The 16,099-nt window shown below is 33.2% G+C and overlaps 2 protein-coding genes and 2 long non-coding RNA genes across 6 annotated transcripts; 3 read left to right on the top strand and 1 right to left on the bottom strand.

Moving 5' to 3' along the window:
• Positions 1–79: 79 nt before the first annotated feature.
• On the top strand, positions 80–1,683 carry LOC116021566 (cycloartenol synthase-like). Of its 2 annotated transcripts, XM_031261998.1 has the most exons (4): positions 80–340; positions 1,158–1,232; positions 1,347–1,427; positions 1,647–1,683. In XM_031261998.1, the coding sequence occupies exons 1-3, from the start codon at positions 143–145 to the stop codon at positions 1,395–1,397; spliced, it is 324 nt and encodes a 107-aa protein (XP_031117858.1). In that variant the 5' UTR covers positions 80–142; the 3' UTR covers positions 1,398–1,427; positions 1,647–1,683. The 2 variants fall into 2 exon arrangements, with proteins under 2 accessions (XP_031117858.1, XP_031117857.1); XM_031261997.1 differs by lacking the exon at positions 1,647–1,683 and having other exon boundaries at positions 1,347–1,486.
• A 7,106-nt stretch (positions 1,684–8,789) lies between these two features.
• Positions 8,790–9,725, bottom strand: LOC116022963. Its single transcript, XR_004099319.1, has 2 exons — positions 9,301–9,725; positions 8,790–9,027 (listed from the first exon to the last, which is right to left on the bottom strand). It is a non-coding gene; the product is annotated as an uncharacterized LOC116022963 (long non-coding RNA).
• Positions 9,726–11,796: 2,071 nt separating this feature from the next.
• Positions 11,797–13,696, top strand: LOC116022171 (B3 domain-containing protein At1g05920-like). Of its 2 annotated transcripts, XM_031262770.1 has the most exons (3): positions 11,797–12,180; positions 12,371–12,424; positions 12,720–13,696. In XM_031262770.1, exon 3 carries the CDS (start codon positions 12,877–12,879, stop codon positions 13,561–13,563), a length of 687 nt encoding a protein of 228 aa, XP_031118630.1. In that variant the 5' UTR covers positions 11,797–12,180; positions 12,371–12,424; positions 12,720–12,876; the 3' UTR covers positions 13,564–13,696. The 2 variants fall into 2 exon arrangements, with proteins under 2 accessions (XP_031118630.1, XP_031118631.1); XM_031262771.1 differs by lacking the exon at positions 12,371–12,424.
• Positions 13,697–15,139: 1,443 nt separating this feature from the next.
• On the top strand, positions 15,140–15,945 carry LOC116022172. Its single transcript, XR_004099144.1, has 2 exons — positions 15,140–15,209; positions 15,613–15,945. It is a non-coding gene; the product is annotated as an uncharacterized LOC116022172 (long non-coding RNA).
• The last annotated feature ends 154 nt before the right edge of the window (positions 15,946–16,099 follow it).

Genomic DNA, 16,099 nt, shown 5'->3' with positions numbered 1-16,099 from the left:
TAATCATTTGCTGCCATAAACTTAAACCTTGATACAAATATAATGTCCTTGATCTGATTATATATCTAAAGTGGTCAGATAGTTTTCTGAATATCATATTTGCCTTTTATAACTTATTTAGCTCCTGGCTATAAGTCTTCCAATGAGAAGTAGATGGAGGGATTCCTTACATAAAGCTGTAAGGAAACTGAATTTTTTTCTTGCTTTTAGATTTTATTTATGTCGTGAATTTATAAAATTCTGCTCTCAGGGTGATAGTATTCTGGCAGATTCTGGTACTGAGCAGCTTGAATTTATTGCTCTTTCTCAAAGGACAGGAGACCCCAAGTATCAACAGAAGGTATGTTCAGTTAAACTGTTAAAGTTTCCATACATCATCTAAGAATAATGAACAATGATTTGGAATTTGGATCATGACATATCTATATGAAACTACTATTTATCAAACTTCTCGTGGTACACCTTTGGTTATGTGAACATGAGAGATACTTTAATTGTAGGCTTCAGTGTAATCCAAGACCAATTTGTTGGAATACATAGGTCTGATCTGATAATGCTTGTAATTTTTTATTTTGATTATAGTTTATGATTCTTGATTCTAAATAATCTGTAATCAACTCCAAGTTACCTAAGAATTGTTGGTTTAAATTATATATAATTGTTGTAGAATACGTAACTTATATAATTAATCTTTGCTTGAAATGTTGAAACTTGAAAGTGGATTATTTAATTTGTAACTTTGTTATTACCAATTATTTGATTAAAGCTTTATCAAAATTCAAAAGTGCACATCATTCAATTCAATTCTTATAAGTTGATATCAAGGGACATTTTATTTCAACTTTTATGAATAGTTACTCAAGGAAACAAAACTGAAGCCATAAGACATTACAGGTTTGCAACTTCCCTTACTCAATGCCTTGAGGGATTAAATTAGGATACTTGTTGAATTCCAATTTTATGAACCAAATGACTCCCTGAAGTAAAAATGCTGGCAATGGACTAACAATCCTTTCTCATATCATCATTTTGCTTATTTTTTCTTCTCCATATTCACTATTGTTGAGATGTATGTTTAGTTGGAACATCGTTTTGGCTTTTCTTCATTGGGTTGTCAAGAAAATTGAGACTTAACATATGGTGGCTGCATTTGCAAGGTTTGTGAGTTTCTGTTGTCCAAGCAACTTCCTTCTGGTGGCTGGGGAGAGAGTTACCTATCTAGTGGTGAAGTGGTAAGTATTGTGTTGAATTTGTATTCTTGTTAACAACATAGGAACTTCAAATGCAGAAATTTCAACAGTTTTTGTTTTTATTTTTGTTCTTCACCGTCTGTTTTCCACTATTAGGTTTATACAAATATTGAAGGCAACAGATCTCATGTAGTACATATGGCATGAGCTATGCTGTCTCTCATTGTTGCTGGAGAGGTAAGCATCAAGTTTGCTGCTTGAAATGGTTTACTGGTGTAATGAACTCTGCTGGTTTCTTAATTAGGGATGTGAATTTCAATTTACATGATTCTCATATTGTTGATTAGGTTTGGATGGTTAGTTTTGTATGATTGTGAAGATTATAATATATTATTGTGTAATTATGAAGAATATATTGTATAGTTTATTGTGTTGGTTTTGCAAAATTTTGGATAGGTGGAGATATTCAATGCAGCTGGAACAGGGGTAGCAGAAGTGCAAAATCAACAGATCCCTTCTCCTTTCTTCTTTCCCTTTCTACATTAGGTGTTTAACCTTTGCAGCAAGATGGCCATGGCAGATTGCAGCAAGATTAAATCTTGACCTGGGGGGAATAGAGGGGAGGGGGAAAAGGGTGTATGTTTGTGTGATATGGAAATCCTTGGTCCAGCATAGCATGTTCACAAGATTGGGAGTGTTTTTCATGCTACATAGCATAGAAAGGGTTTGAAGAAATGTGAAGAGTGAATGAGTGATGGGGATTAATTGTAACTTCATGCATATTTACCCAACATAGTAACTTTGTTTGGTAGTAAATAAGAATTGAAATCAAAATAAATAAATAAATAATTAATTAATTAAAATAAAAATAAACAAATAAAAAAATATAATACAGATATATAAGCATACGTCTCTCTCTCTCTCTCTATATATATATATATAGGGTTGAGCATCAGACGGATTGGATCGGTTCAGATGGATGGATGCGATAACCGAGTGAATTTCATATTTCAATTCTAAATATCCAATTTTTTAAAAAATTTTTAAATTAACCAACTTTAGTTCGATTTTTAAACAACTAGAAAAACAATTAAAAATTTAACCAAAAGTACTAAAAAAATTAAGAATATATATTATACAAAAGTGATACTAACAAATACTTGTATAATAATGTACTAAATTACTAATATATATAGAAGCATATTAGCAACTTAGTAATTATTATGCTAAACAAAAAAACCTGAAATCCAAGATTAGCACAACGACACAAGTCCATAACCTAAAAAAAATCTACATATTTAGAAGTTAGTTATTACAGACCAAAAGGGCTATTTAGAAATTAGAATAATAATACTAATAAAATACATATAACATATTATAATACTAATAAAATAGTACTCGGTAATAAGTTTTTGGAATTTCAATTCCAGTTTGTTTAAATTTTTTGGAATTTCATTCCACTCTGTTTTTTTTTTTTTTTTTTTGAAAGCAAAAGATTAGCTATATTAAACTGATAGTAATGAAAGAATACAATCAGGGGGATAAGTATCCCAAGAGTGAGACTCAGATTGAGAGTCTGCATCTTTAGCTAAGGTATGAGCTAGCAGGTTCACTGATCTCTTAATAAAACAACAAAAGAAAAATTGAAAGGAGGACATGATATTAAAACAATGACTTGAAATGTGCCCAGTACCGGAAAAGTCAATTTTTTTATGAGTCAAAGCTGATACTGCATTGGCACAATCTGATTCTAGTCTGACTATGGTTGTACCCCGATTTTTAAGCCATGAAAGGGCTTCTCTACAGGCCATAACTTCTGCCATATAAGGATCAATAGCTCCGTGAAGTTTTCCATTGGTGGCTGCTATGAAAGCACCTGCATTAGAGAGGAGGATTGCTCCAAACGAAGCTGACATTGGTGAGATCCATGAAGCATCCACTTGACAGATAGTTACTGATAGAGGGTCTGGTTCGAGTGGCTTCACCGTTTGTTCAAGATTGGAGCATTTGTGACCGAGGTGCTTCCATGCAAGCCGTTGGGCATCTGCTTCCTTCATAATTTCAGTGATTGACGACCTTTTATTATTCCACAGCAACTGATTACGCGCATGCCATACTGCATCAAGCTTAAATATTGCGTCAATAATCTCCTCTTTGGTGGCAGAGGTCATGAGATTTTGTAGCCAAACTTTCAGTGAGGTGTTGTCTAGTAATGGCCACCGAAAAGCGGACCAGACTCTGAAGATGGAGCTGCACGTAAAGAGGGCATGCACATCAGTCTCCTCTTCGCCACATCCTAAGCAGCTCATTCCACTTTGTTTAAACGGTTATGTGTTGAAATTTTTTATGAATATTTGAAAGTTATTGTTTTAATAATTTTTTGTGTGGCATTCCAAGTGATTCACCAAAAGAATTGATCTGGCGGAAAGGTACACGTTTAAGTATTGTTTGAAAAATTAGGAAATGTTGAAATTTGAGAATCTTAAACCGAACCGAATTAAATCCGAACCGAATCGAACTGTTTCAGACCGAACTCTAATGTTAAACTGAATGGTTTCATTTTTTTTTTAAACATAAACCGAAACAAAAAATTGAACCAAAGTCCAAAGCGTCCACCCCTAGAAAAACAGACTAAAGTCGCAGGAAAAGCTCGCACAGTGCTTGTCTTCAAAATGAGGTAGGAGCAGAATTCTAATTCCATCCAACCAAATAAGCCGTGAATATTACATTTTGATTCAAACGTGTTACAATTTTACTAAAAATATTTCACTTTTTCAATAAAAAAATTATTTTTGATTAGTATTATATTTTTTTCAACATAAGTACTACATTTTCGTTTTGACCGAACTCTTTCCATGAGATTGTCTAACAGGATACTGCCCTTTACATTTTATGGGGACAATTTTATCAAAATTGATGAAATAGTTATGTTTGAGCTGGTTGATTTCCATGCAGGAGTGTCACAACACTTATTTCATTCCAAGTTGATGAGTTCTACTAAATGTATTTTCAAATCTTACTTTTTCAATTTACTTTCTGATGTGGCGGGTTTTGATAAACTATTTTTTTTTTTTTGTGAATCTCAATATAAGTGTCTACATTTTTTGGAGGGTGGTACTTTATTAAGTGGTTTGTATACTTCTTTGGAGGGAAACGGTGGTCTTCTCTTTACCCAAACCGGTGCCAGATTCCACCACGCAAATTAGCAGCGGAAGAACGCAATGTTGGGAGCAGTAGCCGTGATGATAAGCTGGACAAGAGCTGCAATGTTGCTGCGCCCTATAGGACAGAAAAAACACTTTAAAAAAAATAATAAAAATTGGGCGCTCGCCTAGGCGGTGCCACACTAGTGCCTTTATCATAAATGTAGTACTTTATAATGTATATCAAAGTTGTAATAGACAATTTTTATGAAATAAAGTAATAACATAACATAATTACAGATATCATCAATACTCTAAGCCTTATATATAATACTTTATAGTAAAAATGTAATATACAGTTGTAGAAAATAAAAAATATATAATAAAAGATTTGCAGATATAATAAATACTTTAATCCTTAGAGCAACCACATTTGTTTTAGATTTTATTGAATTTTTTTGCAGTGACATTAGAATAGAGAAAGAAGAGGGAGGAAGAAAAGAAACAAAAAAAAAAAAAAAAGAAAAAAACAAAAGCTGACATCTCAAAAAAAAAAAAAAAAAAAAAAGAAAAAAACAAAAGCTGACATCTCAAAAAAAAAAAAAAAAAAAAAAGAAAAAAACAAAAGCTGACATCTCAAAAAAAAAAAAAAAAAAAAAAGAAAAAAACAAAAGCTGACATCTCAAAAAAAAAAAAAAAAAAAAAAGAAAAAAACAAAAGCTGACATCTCAAAAAAAAAAAAAAAAAAAAAAGAAAAAAACAAAAGCTGACATCTCAAAAAAAAAAAAAAAAAAAAAAGAAAAAAACAAAAGCTGACATCTCAAAAAAAAAAAAAAAAAAAAAAGAAAAAAACAAAAGCTGACATCTCAAAAAAAAAAAAAAAAAAAAAAGAAAAAAACAAAAGCTGACATCTCAAAAAAAAAAAAAAAAAAAAAAGAAAAAAACAAAAGCTGACATCTCAAAAAAAAAAAAAAAAAAAAAAGAAAAAAACAAAAGCTGACATCTCAAAAAAAAAAAAAAAAAAAAAAGAAAAAAACAAAAGCTGACATCTCAAAAAAAAAAAAAAAAAAAAAAGAAAAAAACAAAAGCTGACATCTCAAAAAAAAAAAAAAAAAAAAAAGAAAAAAACAAAAGCTGACATCTCAAAAAAAAAAAAAAAAAAAAAAGAAAAAAACAAAAGCTGACATCTCAAAAAAAAAAAAAAAAAAAAAAGAAAAAAACAAAAGCTGACATCTCAAAAAAAAAAAAAAAAAAAAAAGAAAAAAACAAAAGCTGACATCTCAAAAAAAAAAAAAAAAAAAAAAGAAAAAAACAAAAGCTGACATCTCAAAAAAAAAAAAAAAAAAAAAAGAAAAAAACAAAAGCTGACATCTCAAAAAAAAAAAAAAAAAAAAAAGAAAAAAACAAAAGCTGACATCTCAAAAAAAAAAAAAAAAAAAAAAGAATAGGCCTAACGGGCACATGGATGGCACGTGCTCAGCTGGACACTAATGTGCACGAAACACACGTAAGAAGATAGCTGAGTATTTTCTCCCTTTCTCTCTCCAATGGGACCCACAAAAAATATGTTATTGTACGCATGGTTGAAAACGAGCGCCTAGCACCTAGAGTGCCTAGGCGGCAATTAATCGGCGCCTAGGTGCCTGCGTATTTTTTTATTTTTTATTTCTTAAAATTTGTTTAAATTTTTTTAATTTTTAAAGACTTGATAATTATAAACTATTTAATTCTTTAATAGTTAATACTTAAATATTAAATATTAATCTAAAAACATTGTTTGAATAATTTAGGGTTACTTTAATTTACTCAAAACAATGTCGTTTTGAGTGAAATAACCCATTTAAAAAAGATGGGAACATAAGCTAATCAGCCGACTAGGCAACCTAGTCAGTGCCTAGGCGCCCTAGTTGATGCCTAGGAGGTCGAGTCTGCGCCTAAAAAGTCTAGGCGGCCGCCTAGTTGGCCAGCCGCTTAGACCACCGATTATGGTGATACGCTAGGCGGCCGGCCAGCGCCTAGCGCCGATTAATCAGTGCCTAGGCGGGATTTTTGCAATAGTGCTGGTAGGAGAAAAGACCACCATGAAAACCATGCTCCACATCAACAAAAAACTATCTTGAAATTTTTAATCTGACAAAAGCCATAAAAAAAATCATTGGTGTAGTTGCCCTTATATATAATACTTTATAGCATAATGGAATATTTTTTCGCAAAACGATAATAGATCATTTGCAAGAAATAATATTACTAAACTCATATATCATAAGACTCAAACCTTTCTGACTCAAGTCACTCAACTTGTCTCATAGATTGAGATCTGTGAGATAGTCTTACACAAGAATTTACCATTTAAATTAGTACAGTTTAAAAAGTTCAAGGGTCACACTTGTATGAAATGGTCTCACATATCCTTATCCGTAAGATAGGTGACAGGTCAGGTTAATATGAAAATGTAATACCCATACTGAAAAATGTAATACTAATCATGGATAAAGTATTTGTTACTTTTACATTTTGAGGTAAAAGTATTACGGAGTATATTTTTAATCAAAAGTATTACACTTTTGGCTAAGTGTTTGTTACTCATAAAAAATATGTAATAATACATTTAAATTAACTATATAATTCTGTGCATTATAAACATGAATTATGTACTAAATTAGACCATAGTCCAGAGTATAAATTGCGTGTCTCACACCAAACCAACATGGGCACATGACTCATTCACACGTCCTTATTTCATCATTATTGTCGTTAATTGTTGACTGGTACGAAAGTCCCAGAGCGCGTGACAGAAACTTCGTGCGTGAGTGCCTGACCCTTTATTCGCCGTCGGATCTGAAACAGACGCCCAATATAAATATAAATACGCTGTAAATTACAAAGCATAAGAGCTTAGAAAAATTATATTGAGGGAGAAAAATATAATGCAGCAAGGTGTGAAGCTAGTTCTTGTGTTGTGCATCATATGCCTCCTCGTAAGCGAAGGATGGGCCAAAGGCGGCGGCGGCGGCGGCGGGAGAGGCGGTTATGGCAGAAGCGGTGGTGGAAGTAGAAGAGTGCGTCCGTTACCGGTGGTTCCTCATCATGGAAATCACCCATCGAACAATACCCAATCAACCATTCTTCAAAGACTTACATGGTTTTGTATAGCTGCTTCTTTCTTTGCTCAAATTTTATTCAATAAATTGTAGTATAAACCACACATTCTTTTCATTGCTCAAATTTTTGTGTTCAATTTACTTAACTTTGTAACAAATTTGTAAATGCATTATTATTATTATTATGATGTGGCTGAAACATCAATTCGATTCTTGTGTTATTCTTGTCCTTTCAATTTTGTTCTGTCTTTTTCCATTGCTAATATTACAATAATTTTGACCAATTTAAATCAATTTTTCCATTTTTTATTTCGAAAATACTACATAGACTCCCACACTCTCTTGTCCCGCTGAAAATATTAATTTTCTGACCACCAAAAAGTGATCGAAAATCCCCAACATCCAGTCAGAAACCCTTGTTCTAACCATTTTTTCAACCACTTAAAGGATCTGGAAAAATTTTCGTCACTATTTTCGACCACCCCATGAAGTGGTTGGAAATAGCGTCCACAATTGTAAAGTGATCGAAAAAATTGTTTGGGGCGAGAAAGTTTGCATTTACATATTTTCCGACCACCTGTAATAAAAAAATAATGAAGTAAAACAAAAAAACAAAAAAAAAAATCATTTCCAACCACCAGCGACCTATTAATATTCAAAATTAAAATATCACATTAAAATTGTGGAGCAGACAAGTAAAGATACAATAAATACCCACAACAACACTTTCTTTCCATATTAAACTTGACAGTGCATATACTAGCTTCAATTATCTTATCACACACATATACCCATAATCACAGGAAACTAAATTTCGATTTTATCCACAGGGGCTAGGGACCATAGCCAGAAAGAGATAAGATACACAAAGAGAACCACATATATACATACACAGGCTTAGGGAGTAGGGGCCATAGTCAGAAGCTCTTCAACCAAGCCATAGGCAAATTATTGTGTGGGTTGTGGTCCACACAGGTGTATGGACCACGGTCCAAAATATCGTCATAAATATTATGAGTAAAAATAATATACATTATGTGTTAGAATAATGTACATTATGTTTTAAAATAATGTACATTATGTGTTAGGATAATGTATATTATGCAGGTGTTAAAATAATGTACATTACGTGTTGGAATAATGAAACATTTGAGCTAATATAATTATATTATGTTTTAAAATAATGTACATTATACTTTAGAATAATGTACCTTACATTTTAAAATAATGTAAATTATGAGTTATTGTTGTAGTTGGGCGCGAAACAATGAAACTAAGCAAAATTACGTTGTTTTTTCATGTGGTCCACGCAATAACCATTGCAAGCCATAAACATCATAGCACTCTACTTCATCTTCTTTAACACCAATACTCCCGAGAAAGTGCTCAATCACGCAAAGCATCTTATTCACTAAGCTTACCTGGTTACTATTTTCAATAAGCCCCAAGCATCTTATTATCGATCTTCTGCTTACTATTTCACATTCCACATTCCCATTTGGCCATTTGGAATCCATACCACTAGAACAGATAATTCACATGATTTTTCCAGTACAGACTTTAGTCTCTCTCTGCATATATACTGCCTGATAGCTTCCATTATAAACAATGATTTTGAAAAAAAAAAAAATTACTAAATGAAAAAGAAATATTAATGATAGAATAAAGAACATGCTTCTATATAAAGAGAGACTTAATCAACAATACAATTTTAGAGGGGGAAAAAAGAAATAAGGGCATGAATTCACTCTCTGCAACGAACTTCAATTCTCTAGTAAAGCATAGGCAAGTTTTCAGTATAAGTATAAGGAAATAAAGTACACCCAATTGACATGGCATGCTTACTACACCCAATTCAGTGGTTACCTCAGGATTGACGTGATGAAATTGACTGCTACGCAAGATTAACGTTGTTGCATTCCTGGTTGTTGGTTCTATATCATGAGTAATAATTGTGGTTGAAAGTGTTGTAGCTTAAGGGTTTGGCAGTGCTTTCTTAGATTTCTTCTTCTTCTTCTTGGACTTCAACTCAACTCTCTTCTTCTCCAACATGTATCCAACCAAAGACTGTTTTCTGTTGAAAGTGACATTCTTTATCCCTCATTATCCAGTAAAGGTAACCAGCAAGCTAGCATTGTGCTTCTTCAAAACTAACTCCATGATAATTGCTTTGGAGTTGGTCATGGTGTCAAAAATACCAATTCTGCCTTCCATAGACTAGGACACGATGTCCATTATTAGTCTTTGACAATCCTCTTCTTTGCCTTCAAGTCCACAATCCCGCTTACACTCCTCCTTGGCTGTTTTAGAGCGGTAAGAGGCTCGATTTTTGAGAGATAGATTTGCAGTAGTCTTACTAACAGAGGTTGATATTTTTAGCGAATCGCTTTTAACTGTTGGGAATGTAAAAGGAAAATTTTGTAGTAGAACTACGTTGAATGTAGGTTGGCTTAGAACTAAGAAAAAATTAAAAGAAAAAAAAATGTGACGTGTAACACTGCCCTAAAAGCTACATCATGCCAAAAACAGGACATAATGAGTAAGTAATAGTTCTCTCTTATTTTCTTTCTATAACATTTCAAGTTTTCATAGAAGTCTAGCTCCCTACTTATAAAATGGGTAGAATACCCTTTAAAAAGCAATGTGAGACAACAGTCTTTTGAATGTATCCCAACATATTTTCCCCCATTGTCATTCCTCCATAAAAGGTACCCCTGATGGGTTTCCAATCCCTTCTTGATTAATTAAAGTTGAGATGATCATTGGGTTTCCGATCCCGCCATTAAGTCACTTCGTTTGGTCCAAACCACAGAAAATTCAATAATACATACTTGAATAACCCTATCGCCATCAATCCATCTCTAATATCCACGACTAGTGGTTACGATGAAGACTCCCATATTGATCAATAAGCTAGAGAACATTTAGGAGACCATTTATTATGTGATCTAGTATATAGGTAATTAAGTAAAACCTGATTTTTTTTTTGTTAATTTGAATATATATTTAAAACTTTTTAGAGTTTAGGAGTTTAATTGCATAAGTATGTATAGTTCAAAGACTTTTGAATCTTATCCAAAATGAAAAAGAAGACAAAGTAAATGGGAAATCTAACAAGACAACACATTTGAGTATTTGACTAGATGCCAAAAATGTCTTACCACGCACTCTCTTTAGTCTTTATCCTAATTTCCCTCTTCTCTTTGCTTCTCCAAACCTTCAACATCTCAACTACCAAATATAACAGACATGTAATATAATGTCACAACAAAATATGTAATCCTTTAGCTTGATTTAGCAACAAAAAAAATTGTCATGTTTTTATTACTATATTTAAGATATATGTTTACTATCTAATAAATATATAGGTGCTTAATTCTAATACCCACAATCCAAAAATAAAATAAAATTCTATGATCAATATATAATACTTGTTATGAATGGAAATCTAATAAATGGTGTGTTTGGTTCATGGGTTTAGCATAAGGTATGGGTATCAAAGTGATTGTTATTGTTTAATTGATAGGTTTTTAGAATATTATTATGAGTTTGGAATACCCATTAATTGGAAAACCCATACCATAATGAAATAAATGTTTCATTTCCCTTCCTCATTTCTTCCTCAACTATTATTATTAATTCCCATTCCAATATACTACCAAACATGCAAACTACTTTCACAAAAACTCATTACTCTTACCAAGTGTTTGGGGTGTGTTTGGTTTGTACATGGGAATCAGAATCAGAATGGGTATCAAATACTTGGTAATTAATGGTAATGAGTTTTGGTAAAAGTATTTTACATGTTTGGTAGTAGGGTGGAATTTGAATGATTATTAATAGTTGAGGAAGAAATGATGAAGGGAAATGAAACCCTTATTTAATAAGGGTGTATGTTTTTCAATTAATAGGGTATTCCAAACCCATAGTAGTATTCTAAAAACCTTTCAATCAAACAATAACAATCACTTTAATAACCATACCTTATACCAAAACCTATCAACCAAACACACCCTTGATACTCATACCGATTCCGATTCCCATGTGCGAACCAAACACACCCTAAATTCAACAAGTAAATAATATTTTCAACTCAACAATACAAAAATATTATTTATACTTCCCGTAGGTAAACATATTTAAACTAATACATCCAAGTATTCAACAATTCAACAATTTACCATATACATATCAAACAATTATTTGCTTATTTAAAAATTTAATAAAAATGCCATAATGTTTTAAAACATTGTGGAAATTCACGTACAGATAATATTTCCAATAATGCATTGATTAGATGAGTTAATTATTGATTAGTCTTGGTTAGGATGAGTTTCGAGGAAAAAAATTGATAATCTAACAATTCAAGTGATACTAATTTTGTTTTTAGGCTTAAGATGATTTCATGGAATTGAAATGGGATGCAATTGTAGGGCTACACAAAAGCAGTTTTTAGGGCTAATCTCTGCTTTTCCAAACATTCAAAACCATTTTAATTTCTCGCTTAGTCTGAAACAGTGAAAACCATTTTCTTTAGACAACGCGACGAGAATGGCGCTGCGTCTCTTCTCTTCTCTTCTCTTGCTTGGGGGGCCAAGAGTCTTCCTCCGCAGCAGCAGCAAAGCACAGCAGTTCTGACGAGAATGCGGCGGCGGAGGAGCAGAGGAGGGGTGGACCGGTGGTTGTGGATCGGAGCTCTTATCATCGCCTGAGCCGGAGCTGCTCTTCAACCTAGAAGTGCCGCCGGTAAGGGACGCTTTTAATTTCTATTTTTTTTAAATAAAAATTAAATACGAATATTTAAAATTTTAATTATCGGGGGTCGGCGGGAAGTTTCGAGGGAATCATACTACCAACGGTAACTCAAGATTTCCTATAACTCAATGCTTCCGGTAAGGGACGATTTTACTTTCTATTTGAAATTTTAATTACTCAGAGTCGGCCGGGGAGCGGCGGGAAGTTTGGAGGGAATAAGCGTATCATACCAACGGTAACTATATCCCAATTCGCTTTTTGATGGGATTTGATTTCTGATGGGATTTGGAAACATACAAATTTATTTAGTATATATGTATATGATCCATCGCAGATACACATATCCTTAATCTTCATTCATTCTTAACTAGAGTTTCTTTAGTTTTTCTTCTGTTCTCAACTCAGTTTCTTTATCTGCTCTGCTGTATATTCAGTTTTTAATACATACCTTGGCTTGGTGTGGTGTTTATTTTCACCATGGTTTGTCGTAAAGACTTTGCTGACATTACCCTTCCCGCGGGTTCTTGCAGATTTGATTATCTACTTGCGGTGTGTGAGCGGGAGAGATTACTACTTGAGAAAGAGGAACAGAAGGGTAAGCAACAAAAGAAAGGAGGATGCTATGATGATGATGATGATGATGATCAGTACTATTTAGGTGGGGTTGATCTCAATCAGAGTTTGATCATGCCTTCACTGCCTGATAAGGAGGAATGGAGGAAAAAACTGATGGGTTCATTTTATGGCTGCTTATCTTGGCACAATACTGTTGTTGTGAAGCCTGTGGTGCAAAGTACAGCACTAAGCAACATCCCAGAGCCAGTTATTTCACATTCCAGTGGCAGTGATGAGGTTGGGGGAGAAGCTGTGGCAGAGAGGATCAATAATTCCAAGAAGCGAAAGAGGGTGCCCAAAAACGGTCCAGAACCACCACCCGGACTACCGGTTGAATTCAAAAATTTAATTCTCCAATTGGATGGTAACCGGGCAGTATGTGTTGAGAAATTGGTGATTCAAAAGGAGCTTACCAAAACAGATGTAAAGAGCACCCAGAATAGGCTGTCAATCCCAGCAAGTCTTGTGAGGGAGGAGTTCCTTACGGAAGAAGAGCATCTTCTACTTTGTCAGCACAATGGGAAGAATGTGTGTTCTATAGAAGTTCCATTGATCACACCAATGATGGAAGTAGCAAAGGGGAGCTTGAGGAGGTGGGAGATGAAGAAGGAAAGTGGAGTTTTCAGTGTGTCTTATGTCATAGCTAATACTTGGAATGCAATCCGAAGACGGAATAAATTTGAAAGCAAGATGATAGTTCAATTGTGGGCTATTCGGGTTGATGTAGACTTGTGGATGGCTCTAGTTAGGCTGTCTTGATCTTTTAATCAACTTACCACTTCAGTTTAGGAGATACAAACATGCTCTTTGTATATGCTTTTTTGTGTTTTTGAAACTAATTCAAAGAGTTTTGAATTTTGATATGAATTTCTATCAAATACTGTTCAGTTCATTTTGAATGAGAGTAGGGGTTATTTTTGTTATATAAATGCTCTTATTTGTGTTATGGAATTCATAATATTGTTGCAGCTTCTTCTTATGGATGTCTCTCAATATTTTCTTTATATTGAATGTTCCTTGCATATTCTAAAGAATGATTTATTGGCTCAGGTCCAGCAGGACTTGCATCTTTATGAATAAGCTGGCCCTTTGAAGGGGAATCAGATGATACAGGAATCAGGTATGTCTCTTAAGTATTCTAAGATGTGAATGGGTGTTTTTTTCAGCAAAGATTACATGCATGAGATTCACTTTCAAATTGCAAAAAGCAAAAATTCCACCATAGTTTTTGTATTTTAATTTTATGCTCTCTGACTTCTTACACATTCTAATTGTCATCTCCTGTTGTGCTTTGGAAATCAAACTGTGATTGCATTAAATTATTAAAGTTACTTCATATCTAATGGAAAGTTAAGAGGGAAATTTATGTAGTTGAACAAAATGGAACATCTATTTGTTTTTTGACAATAGAATAAATTTAACACACTTCTTGCGCAATAATTTAGAGACTATTCTTAGGCACTCTGAGATGAGACTATGAATGATCCCCTTGAACTTATTGAGATTGCAGAAAAGTGATGCCTTCTACAGACCTTCATGACTTGGGAAATAGCCTTGTTAAAGGCTTAATTAGCACCATCTCTGTAGAGGCCTGCTCATATTTTCATTATGTTTGTTTGTTTTTTTTTTCTTTTTGTTCATATTCTGAAAATAGTTATGTATTTGATAGATTTTGTTTTAAGCAATGTGCAATAATGTTCAGGAAGTCAAGTGTGATGGGGGTGAGTTTTGTGTTAGTTTCATTTGATAGATTTCATTGATGTTCTCACTGCAACAAATCTTTGCAGTGGAGACAGTCAATATTGCCTAATAGCTTTGCATGGTTTTTTACATAGATTTTGTTGTGACTCATAAATCAGAAGTTCTTTCATGAAATCATTCGAGTAGTAATGCTTCAATCTTGTAAGTCTGACTGCTTTGGGTTTGTTATTGGTTTAAAAAATCTTATAGAACCAATACATTAGAAGTTAAGCCAGTAGGGTGATTCTAAAATTTACCATCTGCTAGGCTTCTTTATGAACCAATATACCGAGAAAGAATTTCTAAATTTATTGACAGAGTACTCTTATAAATTGTGTTAGAAACTATCATTTGTTTTAGTGGATCTTAATCAGGCTTTGGCTTCATATTGGTTAATGCGCTTTCTTGTAGTCTTGTTGGTGGTGAAATTCCCAGAAGGCAGTATAATGCTTTGGTGAATTCAAAAGTTCAGTTTGCTCACAAAAATAGCAATCAGGTAAGGTAAGGTTTTAGTCATTTGACATTTCCATTAACAATGACAAATTTGTATCCTAATGCAGCAGTATGTGGCTTTTTGTCTTGAACACATCTGTATAGCCTGCAGAATTCACAAACATTAATTACTAAGAAACAAGAAACAGGCAGAAAGACTTTGGAGTTTTAAGGTACTATGTAACATGAGAATCAGTTGAAATCCTGCAATTTTATCTCTTTCCTTAACTTGAGTCTGTCATTAGGGTGGCACCGAAATCCATTTCAAAGTTCTGTTAAAACAAATGTGTATCCTTTTCAATCTTCATCCAAATAGGATAATTGGGAATGACAGCAAATAAAATTTTCTCCTTTAGTGAGACAACTGAAAAGTCTTTGCTTTAAGATAAAGATTGAAGGTTTAGCTTCTCTTCATGTGTTTGAATTGAAGCTAACGATATCTCTTACTGGAAATGAAGTGTAACAACCTTTTTTTGGTGCATATTTATTCTAGTGTTAATGTTATTGCAGTTTTGGCATCTATTGTTGAATAACTCCAAAAGTGGGTTCTTATGGCTTGAGGTTATCATTGAACAGAATGAAATTAAAAGGAAAATGCAGCAATAAAAGAACAAGTAAAACAATTTGAGGCACAATGGCCAGAATATGAAGCCAAGATGGTCAAGCGGGTGGTGGAGCATGATTCTTGTATTGGTCACCAATATGATTCTTGCTAACTTGTTCTTGGTCGAGCCCGTCTCACAGATGAGAAAAGTTGATTTTGTACCAAAATTTTATTGTACTAATTTTACTTATTACTTGTGTGAGTTGTGTCTCTGTTTAAGAATTCAAGTATATATTTTTAGCTCAACTATACACATTATATTTTCCATGAGCAGTTTTATTTTGAGCCAAGAATTTGTGAGAAAATTCCTACAAGAATGGCTGGATTGTTCATAAATATTTGAAGGATTTAATGTGCTCCGCAAATTTATCTAAGTAGTTGGGTTCTCATAAACACAAAAGTGGGTGGTATAGGAATACACTGCACAAGAGAAAACAAGCTGCTCATCATGTGCTTGTC

This window comes from Ipomoea triloba, chromosome 6, assembly GCF_003576645.1.
Source record: "Ipomoea triloba cultivar NCNSP0323 chromosome 6, ASM357664v1".
Lineage (NCBI taxonomy): Eukaryota > Viridiplantae > Streptophyta > Magnoliopsida > Solanales > Convolvulaceae > Ipomoea > Ipomoea triloba.
This window is presented reverse-complemented; position numbering and strand designations above follow the sequence as displayed.

Excerpts from the sequence above, each read along its gene's own strand:
- LOC116021566 (XM_031261998.1), top strand. The coding sequence starts at position 143 with ATGAGAAGTAGATGGAGGGATTCCTTACATAAAGCTGTAAGGAAACTG. Across the intron at positions 341-1,157 it reads ACCCCAAGTATCAACAGAAG|GTTTGTGAGTTTCTGTTGTC; the intron begins GTATGTTCAGTT and ends TGCATTTGCAAG. Across the intron at positions 1,233-1,346 it reads ACCTATCTAGTGGTGAAGTG|GTTTATACAAATATTGAAGG; the intron begins GTAAGTATTGTG and ends TTCCACTATTAG.
- LOC116022171 (XM_031262771.1), top strand. The coding sequence starts at position 12,877 with ATGCCTTCACTGCCTGATAAGGAGGAATGGAGGAAAAAACTGATGGGT.